Source organism: Oryx dammah, unplaced genomic scaffold, assembly GCF_014754425.2.
Source record: "Oryx dammah isolate SB20612 unplaced genomic scaffold, SCBI_Odam_1.1 HiC_scaffold_10, whole genome shotgun sequence".
In the NCBI taxonomy this organism is placed as follows: Eukaryota; Metazoa; Chordata; class Mammalia; order Artiodactyla; family Bovidae; genus Oryx; species Oryx dammah.
In genome coordinates, this window is record NW_024070194.1 from 65,156,914 (window position 1) to 65,172,255 (window position 15,342).

Sequence of the window (15,342 nt, forward strand, 5' to 3'; positions counted from 1 at the left end):
CAGGAAAGCACACACTATTACATATTATTATTAAAGAACAGATGAGAGCCTATGAAAATTCCCAAACTGACCACTCAGTTTAGTTCAGTCGCTCAGTTGTGTCCGACTCTTTGTGATCCCATGAATAACAGCACGCCAGGCCTCCCTGTCCATCCTGGAGTTCACCCAAACTCATGTCCATCGACTCGGTGATGCCATCCAGCCATCTCATCCTTTTTCGTCCCCTTCTCCTCCTGCCCCCAGTCCTTCCCAGCATCAGAGTCTTTTCCAATGAGTCAACTCTTCGCATGAGGTGGCCAAAGTATTGGAGTTTCAGCTTTAGCATCAGACCTTCCGAAGAAATCCCAGGGTTGATCTCCTTCAGAATGGACTGGTTGGATCTCCTTGCAGTCCACTAGATGGAGCCAAATTGTTACACAGAAATAACAGCCCATTCCCCGGGTCTGCTTAGTCTCAAAGGCACGTCAAAATGAACCCTATTTGAGAATCACTGTTCTGAAAGAGATGGGTTTTTCTTTTAACTTCCTCAAAACATAATTAACGTATCCAATTCAAAAAGGCATCAAGCAACCTATGCTTTTCAACGAAAGTATGCTTTGTGTTAAACATTTCCCATTTGCCATGAATGGAGATGGGGAAGAGAAGGTAGAAGGTGCAAACTCACAGGAAATACCCAGGTGACAAGCCCTAAGACTGATGATGTAATGCACCAAACCTAAAACTGCAAACCAGAATCAAGCACGAGGAAAACAGTGTAGGGCATCGCCAAGCTCCACTCTCTCCACCAGTGGGGTGTTACCTTCCCGGCGGTCCTCCGACTAGAGGGCGAACCAACTGAGTTTGCCGGTGCTTCCTCTCCCCAGACCTGGAAGAGATGGGATTTTTCTATTTTCCTTTCCTGTTTCAAGGGACTCCCTGGCACTCTGGTTTAAAGTAAACTTCTGTTTTACCCTTGCATTTTCCCACAAGATCATTAGTGTTAAAAATCAAGCTCTTGTAACAATGTACCAGCCAGCCTGGGTTTGCCCCTGGAAATACAAAGACAGAACATTTGGGATTTAGAAAGTCCTTTCTCTTTTGAAAGCCTGATTTGCAAGTTTGTGATCTTAAAAATTCTCGATAGCAAAGGCTAGACTGCACAAACATAACATGTTTTCTTTGTCTTCTAGAAGAATCATAATTCTGCCTGAAACAAATAGATGCTACCAACAGGGCATAGGGAGGTCATGTACATGGAGGTACAGGGAGAGGACATCACCTAATTAAAAAATAATATCCATTACGATTTTTCAGCATGACAGAGAAGCCAGCTTTATCAAGTACTTTCTAACACCTGATGTTTAGCCAGTAGTTATTCAGATCCAAGCAAACAGAAATGCGTCCTACCTTTAATTTTATTACAATTTAATCACTGAAGGGATATTGCCTATAAACTTAAATCATACATAATGGCCCATCTCTGGGAACCCTGCTTCCCAGGTAATGAGCATTAAGCTAAAATACCTTTGTTTAGCTCCCAGGAAACATCCTGACCAGGCCCACCTGTGAATGACTTCAGGGAGAAAGAAATTAACACATCCCTTCCAAAGGCTGACCGGAAACAGGAAATGTCTGACTTTACGCCCTCCCCTGTTAGTATAAAAGAAGCCTGAATGCTAACTCCAGACAAGCTGCTTATTTGGAACACATCCGTTATTTTTTTCAGGCTTCTGGCTTTCTTCTTAAAGTTGCTTTTCCTCGCCCCAGCAACTCATCTCTTGACGTACTGGTCTGTCATGCAGTGAGCAGTACAAGCTTGGACTCAGTAATACATATACATTCTTAAGTGAGATGGACAAATATCCCTGCTATTCGGAGGTCATCTGTTGGGGCCACTCCAGCCATCCACAAACACTAGAACAAACAGAACAAACAGATGTTCTCTGTTTCTCAGTGGCTGAAGTATCATAGAAGAGTCTAAGTGGCAAAAGAACTGTTCTAAAAGAATTTTTCCAAATGACTACCCACTGTTAAAATTTTCAGCACTGTAATAATGAAAGAACTTGCTAGGAAACTGGGGTTGTAACAGTTATGTTTTTGTAGTTAAGTGTTGCAGAAAGTTGAATAGTGTTTTGCCATTACACAGCAGAAACTATACATCTGCAGAAATAAAGAGCAACGAACAAAATGAGAAAAGCAAACACCATTATTCTGAGTTTGCGATAGTAAGGGGGCCAGCCACCATCACTGGTGTTCCGGTGGAGACTCAAAGGTGGGCAAGGAGTGGGAAAACTTTATAAGATGGAGAAAGGGAGGTTTCAGGTGTGCCTGACCAGAGGCTGGTGGCAGGGGGCAGCTGAGGGTGGAAAACCTAGAACCGGGGGTCTTACGTGATTGGTTGGGGGTCAGATTTGACTGTCTCTGGTTGGCTTTAAATTGGAAGCAGGGGCAAAATTAGGAAGGTGTGTCAGTTATTAATCAAGCCCTAGTCATCTGAGGCCAATTGTTACGGAAGTTACTATTTAGCTTCCTGGCTTGTTGCTAGAGACAGCAATCTTGCTTCCTGTAAGTTTGATTTAAAGGAGGCTGGCTTCTTGGGCTGGTTACTATAGATAAGGGGTTGGTCTCCCAGGTAGGTGGCTGCAGGCTGTGGATCAACCTATTGCTCCGATGGTCTGGCCATTGGGTTTGTGTACATTGTCTCTCCCATTCCTTTCCTTAATTTGTAACAGAAAGAAAAACTAAGCAGATACACCCAGATGTTGATGAGAGATCAAAATTAAAATTTTAATCATAATGGGAATTCCCTGGTGGTCCTAAAGTTAGGACTCTGTGCTCCCACTGTATCTATGACTTGATTTCCCAGGTGCCTCACATATATAAGTAGAATCTTAAAATATTTGTCTTTTTGTGACTGGCTTATTTCACTTGGCACAATGTCAAGGTTGGTTCATATGTAGCATATGTCAGAATTTCCTTTCTTCCTTTTTTTAACAGCCTCTCCCTACCTGCTGCTCCCCCTGAAAAAAATTAGGAAAGAGTTAATCTGAGAATAATGAACTCACAGCAGTGCCCTTGTTTCTCTTCACTTAATTTCACCTTTTGGAAACAGGCCTCAATTTACTCATTTATAAGATTGCGTCATAATATATACCTGTTCATGTGCCCACTGCCTAGCACAAAAGAGGGGATGAGGGGCTGTTAGGTCTCCCCTGCTAGTCCCCTCAAGATGGTTTTCCCCTGCACCCCATCTTCCCCTACTCAATTTCCTTCTCTCTTCTTTTCACCCTCCTAGGAACTGAGAGAGGAAGGGACCAGGGTGAGCTGTCGGTCATGACATGAAGAGGTCATGGCCTCGTGGGGAAAGCCTGAGAGGAAAGAAAACTCACTAGGCCCAGGACAACATAGAGATTCTCAAGGGGAAATTCAGCCTTTGTAAGGCTGGAAAATATTCCACCATAGGTATACACCACATTTTGCTTATCCACTCACTTGTCGATGGACCCTTAGGTTGCTTCCACCTTTTGGCTATTGTAGATGTTGCTGCTGTGAACAGGAATGTACATCTTTCTGAAACCCTGCCTTCAAATTTTGGGGGGGAGTATATTCAGAAGCGGGATTGCTCAATTGTACAATAATTCTATTTTTATTTGGGGGGAATTCCCCTGGAGAAGGAAATGGCAACCCACTCCAGTATTCTTGCTTGGAGAATCCCATGGACAGAGGGGTCTGGCAGGATACAGTCCAAGAGGTTCTAAGAGTTGGACACAACTTAGCGACTAAACCAGCACCACCATACTAGTTTATATAGCAGCTGCACCAGTTTACATTCCTACCAGCAGGGCACAAACACGTTTCTTACTCCTGAGTTTGATTTCCTGGTGTGCTGGTCTGGAGTAGATTGCTTATTTAGTTACTAAGTCATGTTTGACTCTTTTGTGACCCTCTGAACTGTAGCCTGCCAGGCTCCTCTGTGCAGGGGATTCTGGGGCAAGAATACTGAGTGGGTTGCCCTCCTCCTCCAGGGGATCTTCTTGACCCAGGAATCAAACCCACATCTCAGGGGCCTTTTCAAATTTAAATCATGATGTAATAAGGACATGCACTAAGCCAGAATATTTTCAGCTAACGGTGTTTGTATGGTAGCGAAATGTTTATTGATTAAGGAAAGCACTAATCCGTTGAGTTGGGAAAACATTCTCCAAACCATTGGAGAACAACAGGTCTAACAGATAATTACCGTTTGGGGGTGTATATTGAACTGTCTTACGTACAGAGCACTAGGAGTCTGAGAGAAGTGAGGAGGTGACATATGGCCTGTGAAGGGTCATGACCTAGTCATGACACACAAGGGACATGATTACAGCGTGTGGGCTGTACACAGGAAGAGGGGGTGGTCGGAGAGAGGTGTGCCCTTTATCCTGGGCAAGCCCGGCCTGGGGTCCTGGGGATGCAGGGTGAGCTGGGAGGCAGAGGAAATGGTTGTCAGAAAGCTTAGTCAGGGCTCACCATCGAAGTCAAGGTTAGGGAATCCAGAGGAACCTGAACAGAGGTACTGTGACTGAGACTAAATAAGTCACTGATGGTTAATGGGCTTCCCAGGTGGCACAGTGGGAAAAGAATCCACCTGCCAAAGCAGGCGATGTAGGAGATGCAGGTTTGATCCCTGGGTTGGGAAGATCCCCTGGAGTAGGAAACGGCAACCCACTCCAGTATTCTTGCCTGGAAAATTCCATGGGCAGAGGAGCCTGGCGGGCTATAGTCCATTGACTCGCACAGTTGGACATGACTGAACACCGTGCCCTGATAGTTAAAATGGCAGAGGTGTGTGGGGACATCTCACATAATGAGGTTGTGCGTGCCCGTTTTTTTCTTTTTAATGTTTTCCCATCTTGAAATGGGAAAAGTGCTGTCCTTTGTCTGCCCCACATCCTGGCCCCTTTGTGAAGTCGGCTGTGTTGTCAATTCACTGGGCGGTGAGCCCAATGTCCCTTCAGTCACATCATGTCAGGAGCTGAACTGGGACTGGAATTCCCTGCCCTGGAGCTTTCTGCCACCAGGTGAGCCTTGGTCCTATTATTTTCCAGTGCTAAACATCTTCTCCTTCCTAGAAAAAGCTTTTGTTTCTAATAAATGTGTTACGTCTTAGTGGGCAGTGGGCTGTGAAGCCTGGAGGGTAGCAAACTCAGTCAAAATTGCAGGTTAGTACCCTGGTTTCCTCAGCAATGTTAGGAGGTGGCCTAAAATTAAGGTGACTTGGTTTTTGAAAAGTCTTTTTTAGAGACACTAGATTTTTTGGTGGCTGGCACTGAGACTTCTATTCAGTACAGATTCCATACTAACCAATAATCCTTGGCTGGACTGATGATTTCTTTCTAGGTGAAGGTATTCATGTTTCACAGGCAATGAAGCAATGGCTTTTGCATGTACATTTGACACTTCAGTGAATATTTCAGAAAATCACTAAAATATAAGACTACTGAGATTGCTTATGTTATTTAAGGCTTTTAAAAAATTAACTGGATTGGTAGGGAATGAATCTTGGCCACATTTTCTTTTTCAACTCTTAAGTTCCCTTATTCACTAGTTGTATCTTTAAATCTAAGTTACTGCTTGTTGGTTACAAACAGTTCAAGGCATTATTCTAGAATGATCTGCAAACAAGTACAGTTTAGGATGTATACTTACAATGAATCGCAAGGTGGAGTGGGCTCCCTTACCTCCTCACTCACCTCAATGGTAGAGAAAATAACCCTGGAGCTTTGTTCTACGGATAAATGAAGCACTTTACGTTGGTCCAGGTTAAGTTGCTATCAGAGTCCATACGTCCCCTGTAGCTGGTCGTCGTCATATTTTCCAGGGGCCTATTTTGGAGGGGGAGGGGTCCTTGGAAAATAAAGTGACAGGAAGAGCACTGGTGGCACAAGGGGTCTTTTATCCCACAGCCGCCTTACAAACGCCAGTGGCTGCCAGGGAAACTGGCCACCAGGTGGTTGGAGCAGACACACTCTGAGCAGGTACTTAGCCTGAGCTTGGGGCCATTTTCCTTCTTTTGACCAAAGGTCCACGTCCTGGGTTAACTTGGCTCAGTGTTTTCTGTCTTCTAGGAGGTGATTCAGGGAGTTGTGCAAATGACTGGTTTGTGTAATTATGGCTCCCTGATTCAGTTGAGGTGGCTTCTTTTTATAAGCAGATATTTATAAATTGTTTGAGCTGACAGTGATATTGCTCATGTTTTCAATATTGTGATTCCTTTCAAAATTCTGCTTAAAAATACTCAGCTTCTATAGCTAAAAAGTTTGAAGAGCACTGACTAATAATCTATCCCCCCAAGTTTCATATTTACTTCTCTACAACAAGGAAAACCTTCAACAGCGATTATGGAGATGAAGGAAAAAAAAATTCCCAAGTACTTTTGTCTGCTCAGAGAGCAGGGTGGGGTTAGCTGATCCAGCTGGAAGCTTTCTAAGAAGGCTGAGTGTTCAGGCTGCACTGCTTGCCTCCCCTCACCCTCTCCAGCCCCACACCTGGGACAGATCCATGTGAGAAAGTACCCCTGCATTCAGACTTCCAAGGGCTACATCACAGCAGATGCTGGAGCTAAAGGCATGGGTTTTTCCTGAATAATGCTTCTCAACCTTGCTGCCTTTGGTCAGGAGGGCTGAGTTCCACAGAAGTAACAAGGCTCCCCTCTCTTCAAGTCTAAAACTAGTCCTAAGCAGTCATTCCTAAACCACTTCAAAAAGAGGAAAGGAGAGAAGCAAGGCTCACTAGAATGGGTCTCTTTTCCACTCAAAACATCTGCAGAATCCTCTTATTATTCCAATCTGCTTTCCTGAGCTCCTCCTGTTCAGTGATTCCTGGAGGTGGGGCAGAAGGGTGATCTTGCAGACAAGATCCCCACTTTGGCCATTTCTCAGTAGTGTGACCTTCCACAGATTTAATGATCAGAATTAGTGCCTTTATTTGTAAAATGGAGGATAAAAGCATAGGCTTGGTAGTAAAAGCAAACAAACAAAAACCTTAGTATCCAGCACGTGTTCAATAAATGACACCTTTCACCATCATATTGGCACCATTTCTCTGTAGTGTGACCTTCCACAGGTTTAATGATCAGAATTAATGTCTTTATTTGTAAAATGGAGGATAAAAGCATAGGTTTGGTTTTATATATATATATATATACACACATATATACATATATACAAACAACCAACTTCGGAGAAGGCAATGGCAACCCACTCCAGTGTTCTTGCCTGGAGAATCCCAGGGATGACAGAGCCTGGTGGGCTGCCATCTATGGGGTCGCACAGAGTCGGACACGACTGAAGCGACTTAGCAGCAGCAGCAGCAAACAACTAACTTAGTATGCACCAGGTGTTCGATAAGAGATGCCTTTCATCATCTTGGCATCACACTGCTTCTGTGGCCTTTCCTGGAACCCTCACCACGTGTCAAGCAGGAGTCATTTCTGTCTTGAGGATTTTCATGTGCATGTGATGTTTTGGTGGGAGGGGTTTGGCACTCTGGAAAATTACTGATGAGGCCTTCGTACTTATCTTTCCTTTCCAGGCCTGTGGACCCAAAGTCATATCCTGAATAAGCCCCGCAGATGCACTGTTAAGGGGAATATGGCAGGAACATTAGAGGAGGAGGTGGGATGGGGGCGGGTACTGCAGAAAAGTCGCTGTAGACAAGCAGCCGTCCATCACTGGGCAATAGCCTGTGGACACCTTGCCCCCTGGTCGTGTCTGAGCGCTCCCCCAGATGGTATTCTCAGTTGACACTGCCATTCTCTTCTGCCAATGATCCTTCAACATGGAAAGCTTGCAGAAGTCATGCTGTCTCCTATGTGCCATTCTGTGTCTCCTTGTAAGCCCTTCAGCCCACATCATTAATATAAATATGTTAACTGTTACGATTAAATAAAAAGTTCATGTGTCTGCATGGACATGCCACACACATAGGGTTGAATGACTGCATGCTTCCTTTCACACAGCACCCACACCACAAAACAGCAATTGGAACAGATCACACAGTAACCATGCACCGCAGCCCTGAAAATCTGAATGTTCACTGACTTGCAGTTACATTCCAGTCAAACTTGCCTGGGAAGCAAACGGGTCGGAACTGCCTTAATAAAAGAGAAGTCATTTCATCCTGTCACTACCTTCGCACCTCCATGCGACTGCAGTTCTTTAGAACTTCCCCTCCTCATCTTGGCGTTAGCACTTTGCTGTCATTCATTTTCCCAGTGCTACTGACCTGGGCCCTTGGACTCTTTAATCAATAGACATTGACAAGAGGCCAGATGAGAATTTCCGACAAGGTTTTATGGGGGCTCACACTGCAGCACAAGGGAACAAAGGCAAGAATTAGGTGGCTTTGCCCACCTGCTCCTTCACAAAGAGCTCCCTGGGTCCTTAGATGGGGTGATGGCGGGAATGGATCTGCAGTCCAGGCAGGGGGCATGGCTCAGGTGTCTGTCCATCCTCCTTGGCGGTGCAATACGCATGAATTGTGCAGTTTTTTGCTTTCTGCATTAGCACTTCAAAATGGCAGACTTGCCGACTACCGCCACCAGGAAGGGTGTGTAGTGGTCAACATCGCCCTGCTGCACAGGCGTGAGGTTGTTTTTAATCACTTGTGGTTAACTTATGGCCTTCAGCACCATGTTGTTTAAGGAAACTTCACCCCTTGGTCAGTCTACGGATGCCAGCTTCCTGTTGTTCAAGGAGGCGCTGTCCAGGGGCAAGTGTCCTGGCAGATGACTCAAGCTCCCAGCTGATCTCATTTTCCTTTGAGGGGTTCTACACCCTTTGTTCTTAAGGGTCAAGGAGCCGAATGTCTCTTCTTCTGGAGCTTCTTCCTGCTGAGACCCTAGCCTAGCTGAGAGGTGCAGAAGTCCCTTGCTGACTGTTCCAAATACCTATAGGGACCAGGGTCACCTTCTAGGACTTAAATCCTTGGGTTTAAACCTTCTATGGTTTAAATCCTTGGGCCATCAGGAGGCTCACTTGGAACTGCTGAAGCATGGAAGACACAAATCTAACTAAAGGTTAAATAGGCAGGCTCTGAATAATGACAGAACTACGGCCACTAGAGGGCCCAGGAGAGGCAGGAACCAAGGAATGTAACAGGATGAAACCTTTGAGTCCCATATAGTTTGGGCAGTGGGGTAGCTGAACCCATGTAGCCATTTAACTTGTTCAGAAATTTCCTGAGTATTTACTGCAACTTCCTCTGAGTTGCTGATGCATGTTCTACAAGTGTTGTTAATCATGGCATAGATACCCCCTTGTTCATCCAGAAGATGATCCAGGGTTATTGTCAATCACAACGTTGGCTAAGGATCTGGGGACTCTTGGAGACCCCCTTAAAGGCATCACCAGTTGTTTTTTTGGCTGCACAGGCATATCTTGCAGGATCTTAGTTCCCTGACCAGGGATTGAACCTGCACCCTTGGCAGTGAAAGCATGGAGTCCTGACCACTGGACCACCGGGGAATTCCCATCACCGTTTTCTGAGACCAGGTTTTCTATGGCCTGTGTGAGGTTTCTTAACATTGTTTCATGATAGGCAAAACTCCCCAAGGGGCAGCCAGACCTATGGCCGCCCCAATCCCTGCCAGGACTAATCTGAGTGCCCAGTTATGACTGTTTTGAGAGGTGGCACTATTATATGCAGTGGTGCTTAGCCCTTTAGCGCCCAATCGGCCCAGAGTGCATTCTCCTCGGAAGTGAACATTGTCTAGGCATGGGTAGGCCATTGCTCGGAGAGGCCAGGAGAAGGAGGAATTTGGGCTCCCTTCAAAGGGTAGTTTATTCTGCGGTGGACCACAGAGGAATAGATATCCGGCAGGGGTACAAGCTTGGCGGGGTGAAGTAGAATTAAACCATCGACGTAAAAGGGCACCCCAGCGAGGGGCATTACTGCACCTAGGGGACAAAGGCCCTCCATCTAGCGGTCCCCCATCTAGTTCTGAGTTTTCCTCTATTTCCTCCTCATCGCTGAAAGCAGAAGGGGTCTGATAGGTAAGCCTCCAAGCCGGGGCTGCTGTTCCTTTCCAGTGCGTACAAGATGTGTTGGGCTGGGTGCCTGGGGAGAGCAGAGATGAGTCCACACACCAGTGAGTCTGGTTAGGGGTGCAGGAGGAGCTTAATGTGGAAAATGACATTGGATAAACAGACAGTGAGCTTCCCGCATCGATAAGGCAGGCATCTGTCTGGCAGGGGCAACAGGGTTTTCCTTGCCCTGTGCAGAGAAAGGGCCGCTTGATCCAGAGACCCGTTTGGTTCCAAGGATCTGTAAGCTCTACACACCCCATTTCCTCGTGATCTTCAAGATCCACTATTAGAAGCAGCGTGTTCCTAACCGGTTCAGAAGTCAGGGTGAGATTGACATCCTCATCTACAGGCACAATCTGGAGCTGAGGAACCCCCTCTTGTGGGTGGGGATGACAGGTCCAACTGGAGAGATTATTTCCTGAGGCCAAAATGCTGGAGAAGTCGACGACTGAGTTCTCTTTCCAGGCTCCCCTCTCCTCAGTGTTCTGTCCCCAACCCCTCCTTAGGAGAAGGGCCAGGAGAAGGGTCCACGTTTCCCATCCTGTCATTGGTTCTGGTCTTCTAGATGCCGAGGGTCCAAAAAAGCTGCTTATCCGGTGGGGGTGGCTGAGCAAACCAGAAGTGTGTGAGTGAAAATGCAATGACAAAATTAGCAACCAGAAGTCCAGCCTAATGCAGCACTCTTTACTCATCTGTTAGCGGTGCTTTTCTTCTGCATAAGTATCTCAGGTCTGCAACTGGCTCACAGGTGTGTTCTTCCGTTGTAGCCTGTGGGGTTTTTGGAGGCAAGAGATTTAATCTAGTTAAATGTAACTAACTAGGTATTCCTTATAGTTTACTGGCAGTGAGGGTGGCTAAGATTACCCCATAGAGGCCCTTCTATTTTGGTAGCTGATCTTCAGGGGATTCCTTCAAGTTTTAAGAAGTTGGTCCCCAAACTTAACTCATAAAGAAGCTGCCCCCTCTGTTGTATCCCTAGTGAGTGCTGGTGGTGCCTTGTTGGCACCAGCCAAGGCTGCTTTGTGAACCTGTTCCAGGTTAACAGTACATTGTAGGCACTGGCTCAATTCCTCACACCGGTGGTAAGGAAGGGCCTCTGCTAGGTCATGTCAAATGGGCTAAACTTCAGGATACCCTGGGGGCTGTGTTCACCCTGAGGAGGGCAAGAGGAACCAGGGCTCATGAGTCTCTTGGCAAAGTTTTGTTACGGTTTTCTTTAAAGTATGGTTCATTTTTTTCTACTTTTTCCTGAAGATTGGAGGTGCCAAGAGGTGTGTAGATTATAGCTAATCCCCAAGGTGTTTGTTAGGCCTTCCTTTGCTATGAAGGAGGGCCCATATGGCTCTGGAAGGATTTTAGAAGTCCAAACCAAGCAACTGTCTCCTTTAAGAGAGACTCACAGATTTCAGTGGCCTTTTCAGATTGAATGGGGAAGGCTTCCCCCCATCCTGTAAAAGTATTGATGGACACAGAAAGATACTTTTATCCTGACTGTGGGGGCATCTGGGTGAAGTTCAATGGCCAGTCTTCCCCTAGGTCTGTCCATCGGTGTTGAACTGGCTTGAGTAATGAACCAGAGATTGCATGGGCTTGCAGATTATAGGGATACAAATCACAAGCAAGGGTCACTTGCTTTATTGTTCCTTTAAGCCCCTTTACTGAAAAAGTCCTTAGTATCAAGTTCCATAGTGCACTCCTCCCACAGGTGGTGGCATCATATGAACCCTAATAAGCCTTCATTGTTAGGCTCCAGGGATAAACTTGTCATCCTTTCTATACCAGCTTGTTCTAGCTTTCTTATAGCCCCATTTTTCAGCATCTTCTTGTTCCTGTGGGGAATACTGGGGAAGGCAGGCCAGTTCAGGGTGGGGCGACAGTCACTAGGGCCGTGATTTGGTCATGCTCTGCAACTGCACTGTGTGTTTAGGGACGTGATCAGCTTTGTTCTTTCTTTGGGTTATAAAGGACCTGTCCTTCTGATGGCCCTTACAGGGAATTACTGCTGCCTGGGTCAGGAACTGCACTGCTTCTAAAAGAGCCAAGATTAAATCTTCATGTTTTATGGCAGAATCTCTGGCAGTTAACATTCCTGTCTCTCTCCAAATGGCAGCATAAGTGTGTACATATCACATGGAATCCATATTTAGAATCAGTAAAAATATTTTTCTGGGCTGAAGTCTGGGTGCTGGGGCCTTGGCTTCGATGATTTTATATAAGCTAACTATGTGTGCTGTGCTTAGTCTCAAAGTCGTGTCCGACCCACGACGACCACATGGACTGTAGCCTGCCAGGTTCCTCTGTCCATGGGGATATCTAGGCAAGAATACTAGAGTGGGTTGCCTTGCCTTCCTCCAGGGGATCTTCCCTACCCAAGGATTGAACCCAGGTCTCCAGCATTGCAGGCAGATTCTTCACCATCTGAGCCACCAGGGAAGCTCTAACTATAGCAGCCTGCCATTTGGATTCCCATCTCTATAAACTACTCTCATCAATGAACCATTCAGCCTCAGGGTTGTCATGGGGTTCATCCAAAAGACTGGATCTGACAGAATAAGTTTGTTTTACTGTCTCTGTACACTGATGCAATGAATTTCCATTTTCAACAGCTGGGAGAAGTGTTGGGTTTAAGGCTTGGCACACCTTTAAAGTAATATCAGGGGCATCCATTAGAAAAGCCTGGTATTTTGCTAACCTTCCTCTGTTCACCAATGGTATCCTTTGGCTTCTAACACAGATTGCACTTGATGAAGGGTTAATTCATGTAGATGTTGTCCCAGGGTGAGCTTGTAAGCCTCACTGACCAGTAGGGCCATGATGCTAAGCCTGAAGGCAGCTGGGGCATCCCAAGGCTACTGAGTAGAACTGTTCTGAAAAGTAAGCCACTGGCCATCGATCTGTTTCCAATTTTTGGGTCAGGACTCCTAGTGCCATCCTTGCCCTCTCATGGATAGGGTGAAAGGTTTGTCTAAATTTGGAAGCCCCAGTGCTGGTGCTTTGCTCAACTCAGTCTTTAGAGTCTCAAAGTGCTATTGGTGCTCCCTACTCCACTGAAAGGGTTCCCTTTCTCCCTTCAGAGCTTCATACATAAGGCCATGCTTGGAATCCAGATACGGCAGAACCCAGACATTCCGAGAAAGCCTCAGAGTTGTCTCTTTGTGGCTGGAGGTCGTAATGCACGAACTGCTGTTTTCTGATCTATGGCCAGGGGGTCAAAACAAACTCTAAACATTGAACCTGTTGTAAAAGCTCAGGCTTTGTTGAGGAGACTTTATATCCCCTTTCTGCCAGGAAACTTGGGACATTAACAGTATTCTGATCTGAATCTTGCCTTATCTCACAACTTATTAATGGTCAGACATGAGTTTCAGCAAACTCCGGAAGACAGTGAAGGACAGGGGAACCTGGTGTGCTGCAGTCCATGGGGATGCATAGAGTCAGACACGGATTTAGTGACTGAACACCAATTAATAGGTCATCAACATACTGGAACACAGCATTCCACATTACAGTCTCAGTTCCATAAGTTCTTTTGCTAATGCATTTCCAAAGAGATGGGGGCTCTCCAGAAAGCCCCAGGGAAGCACTGTCCAAGTGCTTCCAGGGTATCAAGTTCCCTCCGTTCAAAGGCAGAAAGGTTTGAGAGTCTGGATGAAGGGGGACAAAGAACATGCATCCTTGAGGTCTAGGAGAGAGAAGTACTGGGCACCCCCTGGCATTTAGGTGAGTTGGGTGTATGTATGGGTTTGGCACCAATGGCTGAATGGGGTGGATAACCCATGAGTCTTGTACAAACCGGGGCCAAAACATATCTCTGTGAGGCTTTTTGGATGGGAGAATTCGAGTGCTGTAATAGGACTGACTGGGCTCAGTGGGCCTGTGTTTTAGGAATTTGGTGAGCAGAGCAGCAGTTTGATCTGCGACCCCTACTCCCTTGCCAAGCTCTCAGGCTTTAAAAGACAGTGCCTCTACCAGGGGTATTTTCCCACAGGCTTGACCTCTATTTCCATCCGGGGAACAAGCTTTGCCTTTCCTGGTACCAATATAGTTCCAAACCACAGGATCCACCTGTTCCCTAATTACTTGGGGAATGTTTTCATGACCAGTGGGTGGGGCATCTGGGGCTACTAACAAATGCATTCTCTGTTCTGATTTTCTGTCTTCTTGGCTCTCACCTGGTTCTAAGAGTATACTAGCTCCCAGTTTATTTAGCAAATCTTTTCTGAGACGGGGAAGAGGCCACTCAGGCACACACAAAAAAGAATGAGAGGTGAGATGACACCAGCTGCAAACTCACAGTTAAACGGGAGGGGGTATAAATCGTCTTACGTTTGGCCGCCCTTCAATTCCCAGTTAGTACAGTCGCGTTAGAGACGCGGGTGGGCTGGGGACGGCACAACCGGGCAAGTCAGAACAAGGACACACACCACTTATTCCAAAAACGGCAACAATACACTTCAGACATGGAGCTTTTAAAATACGGACTAACAAAAAGACAGAAGGGGAAGCACAAGTTTAAAAAAGAATAAACTCGTCCAGAATTAGACAATATCATGTTTACAGTGCCTCTGGCAAGCTGTACACACATTACGGATGCCGAGTATTTGCTCCCTTTTGTTACCAGTTAGCACCTGAGTCGACACGTCGTGTTTCTGGGCCTCAGTTTCCTCGTATGGAGAATGGGGTCACGCCAGGTTCCACCCGCTAAAGCATTCTGTCCCCGGTCTTAGGGTGCCTTCCCCGGCCATTTGGAAAGGGGGGGAAGGGTTGTTTCAGCCGCCTTATTTTGTCCTTCCCAGAGGCGAGGGGGCAGTGCTGCCGCGTGTGTGTGGGTGGGTGGCAGGATGGGGACCACCCTGCAAAGTTCTCGTACCCACAGCCGACTGCGTGGTGGGGTGAACAGGAGAGCCTGGGGCACCTGACGATAAGCTGCGGGGACCGCGGCGCCGCCCGGGCCCAAGGTGCATTCTGGGCAGACGACGGGCGGCTCAGGACGGGAGAGCGCCCCAACCCTGCCCATTAACTCTAACCTCTGAGAGTTTAAAGGAGGAGAAAAAAAAAAAAATCCCCTCCCTCCGCCCCGACTCCCGTCCGCCGCTGCCAGCGGCCCAGGCGCCGCACGCACCTCTCTTCCCTGCGCCGGTTCCTCGCGACACCACTGCACCGCCGGCGCGCACGCACGCGCGCGGGAGGCCGCCCCCTCCTCCGCATCCGCTTCCAGGGCAGGGGGTGGGGCGAGGCCGGGTGGGCGGGGCGGCCCGCGGGTGGGCGGGGAGAGGGGCGGGACCGGGCCCGCGGG

General features: G+C 47.1%; 1 protein-coding gene across 1 annotated transcript; it reads right to left on the reverse strand.

The window, feature by feature from the left end:
- Positions 1-8,244: 8,244 nt before the first annotated feature.
- LOC120869249 (endogenous retrovirus group V member 1 Env polyprotein-like) lies at positions 8,245-15,250 on the reverse strand. Its single transcript, XM_040248426.1, has 2 exons — positions 15,169-15,250; positions 8,245-10,814 (listed from the first exon to the last, which is right to left on the reverse strand). The coding sequence occupies exon 2, from the start codon at positions 10,736-10,738 to the stop codon at positions 9,539-9,541; it is 1,200 nt and encodes a 399-aa protein (XP_040104360.1). The 5' UTR covers positions 10,739-10,814; positions 15,169-15,250; the 3' UTR covers positions 8,245-9,538.
- Positions 15,251-15,342: the final 92 nt, after the last annotated feature.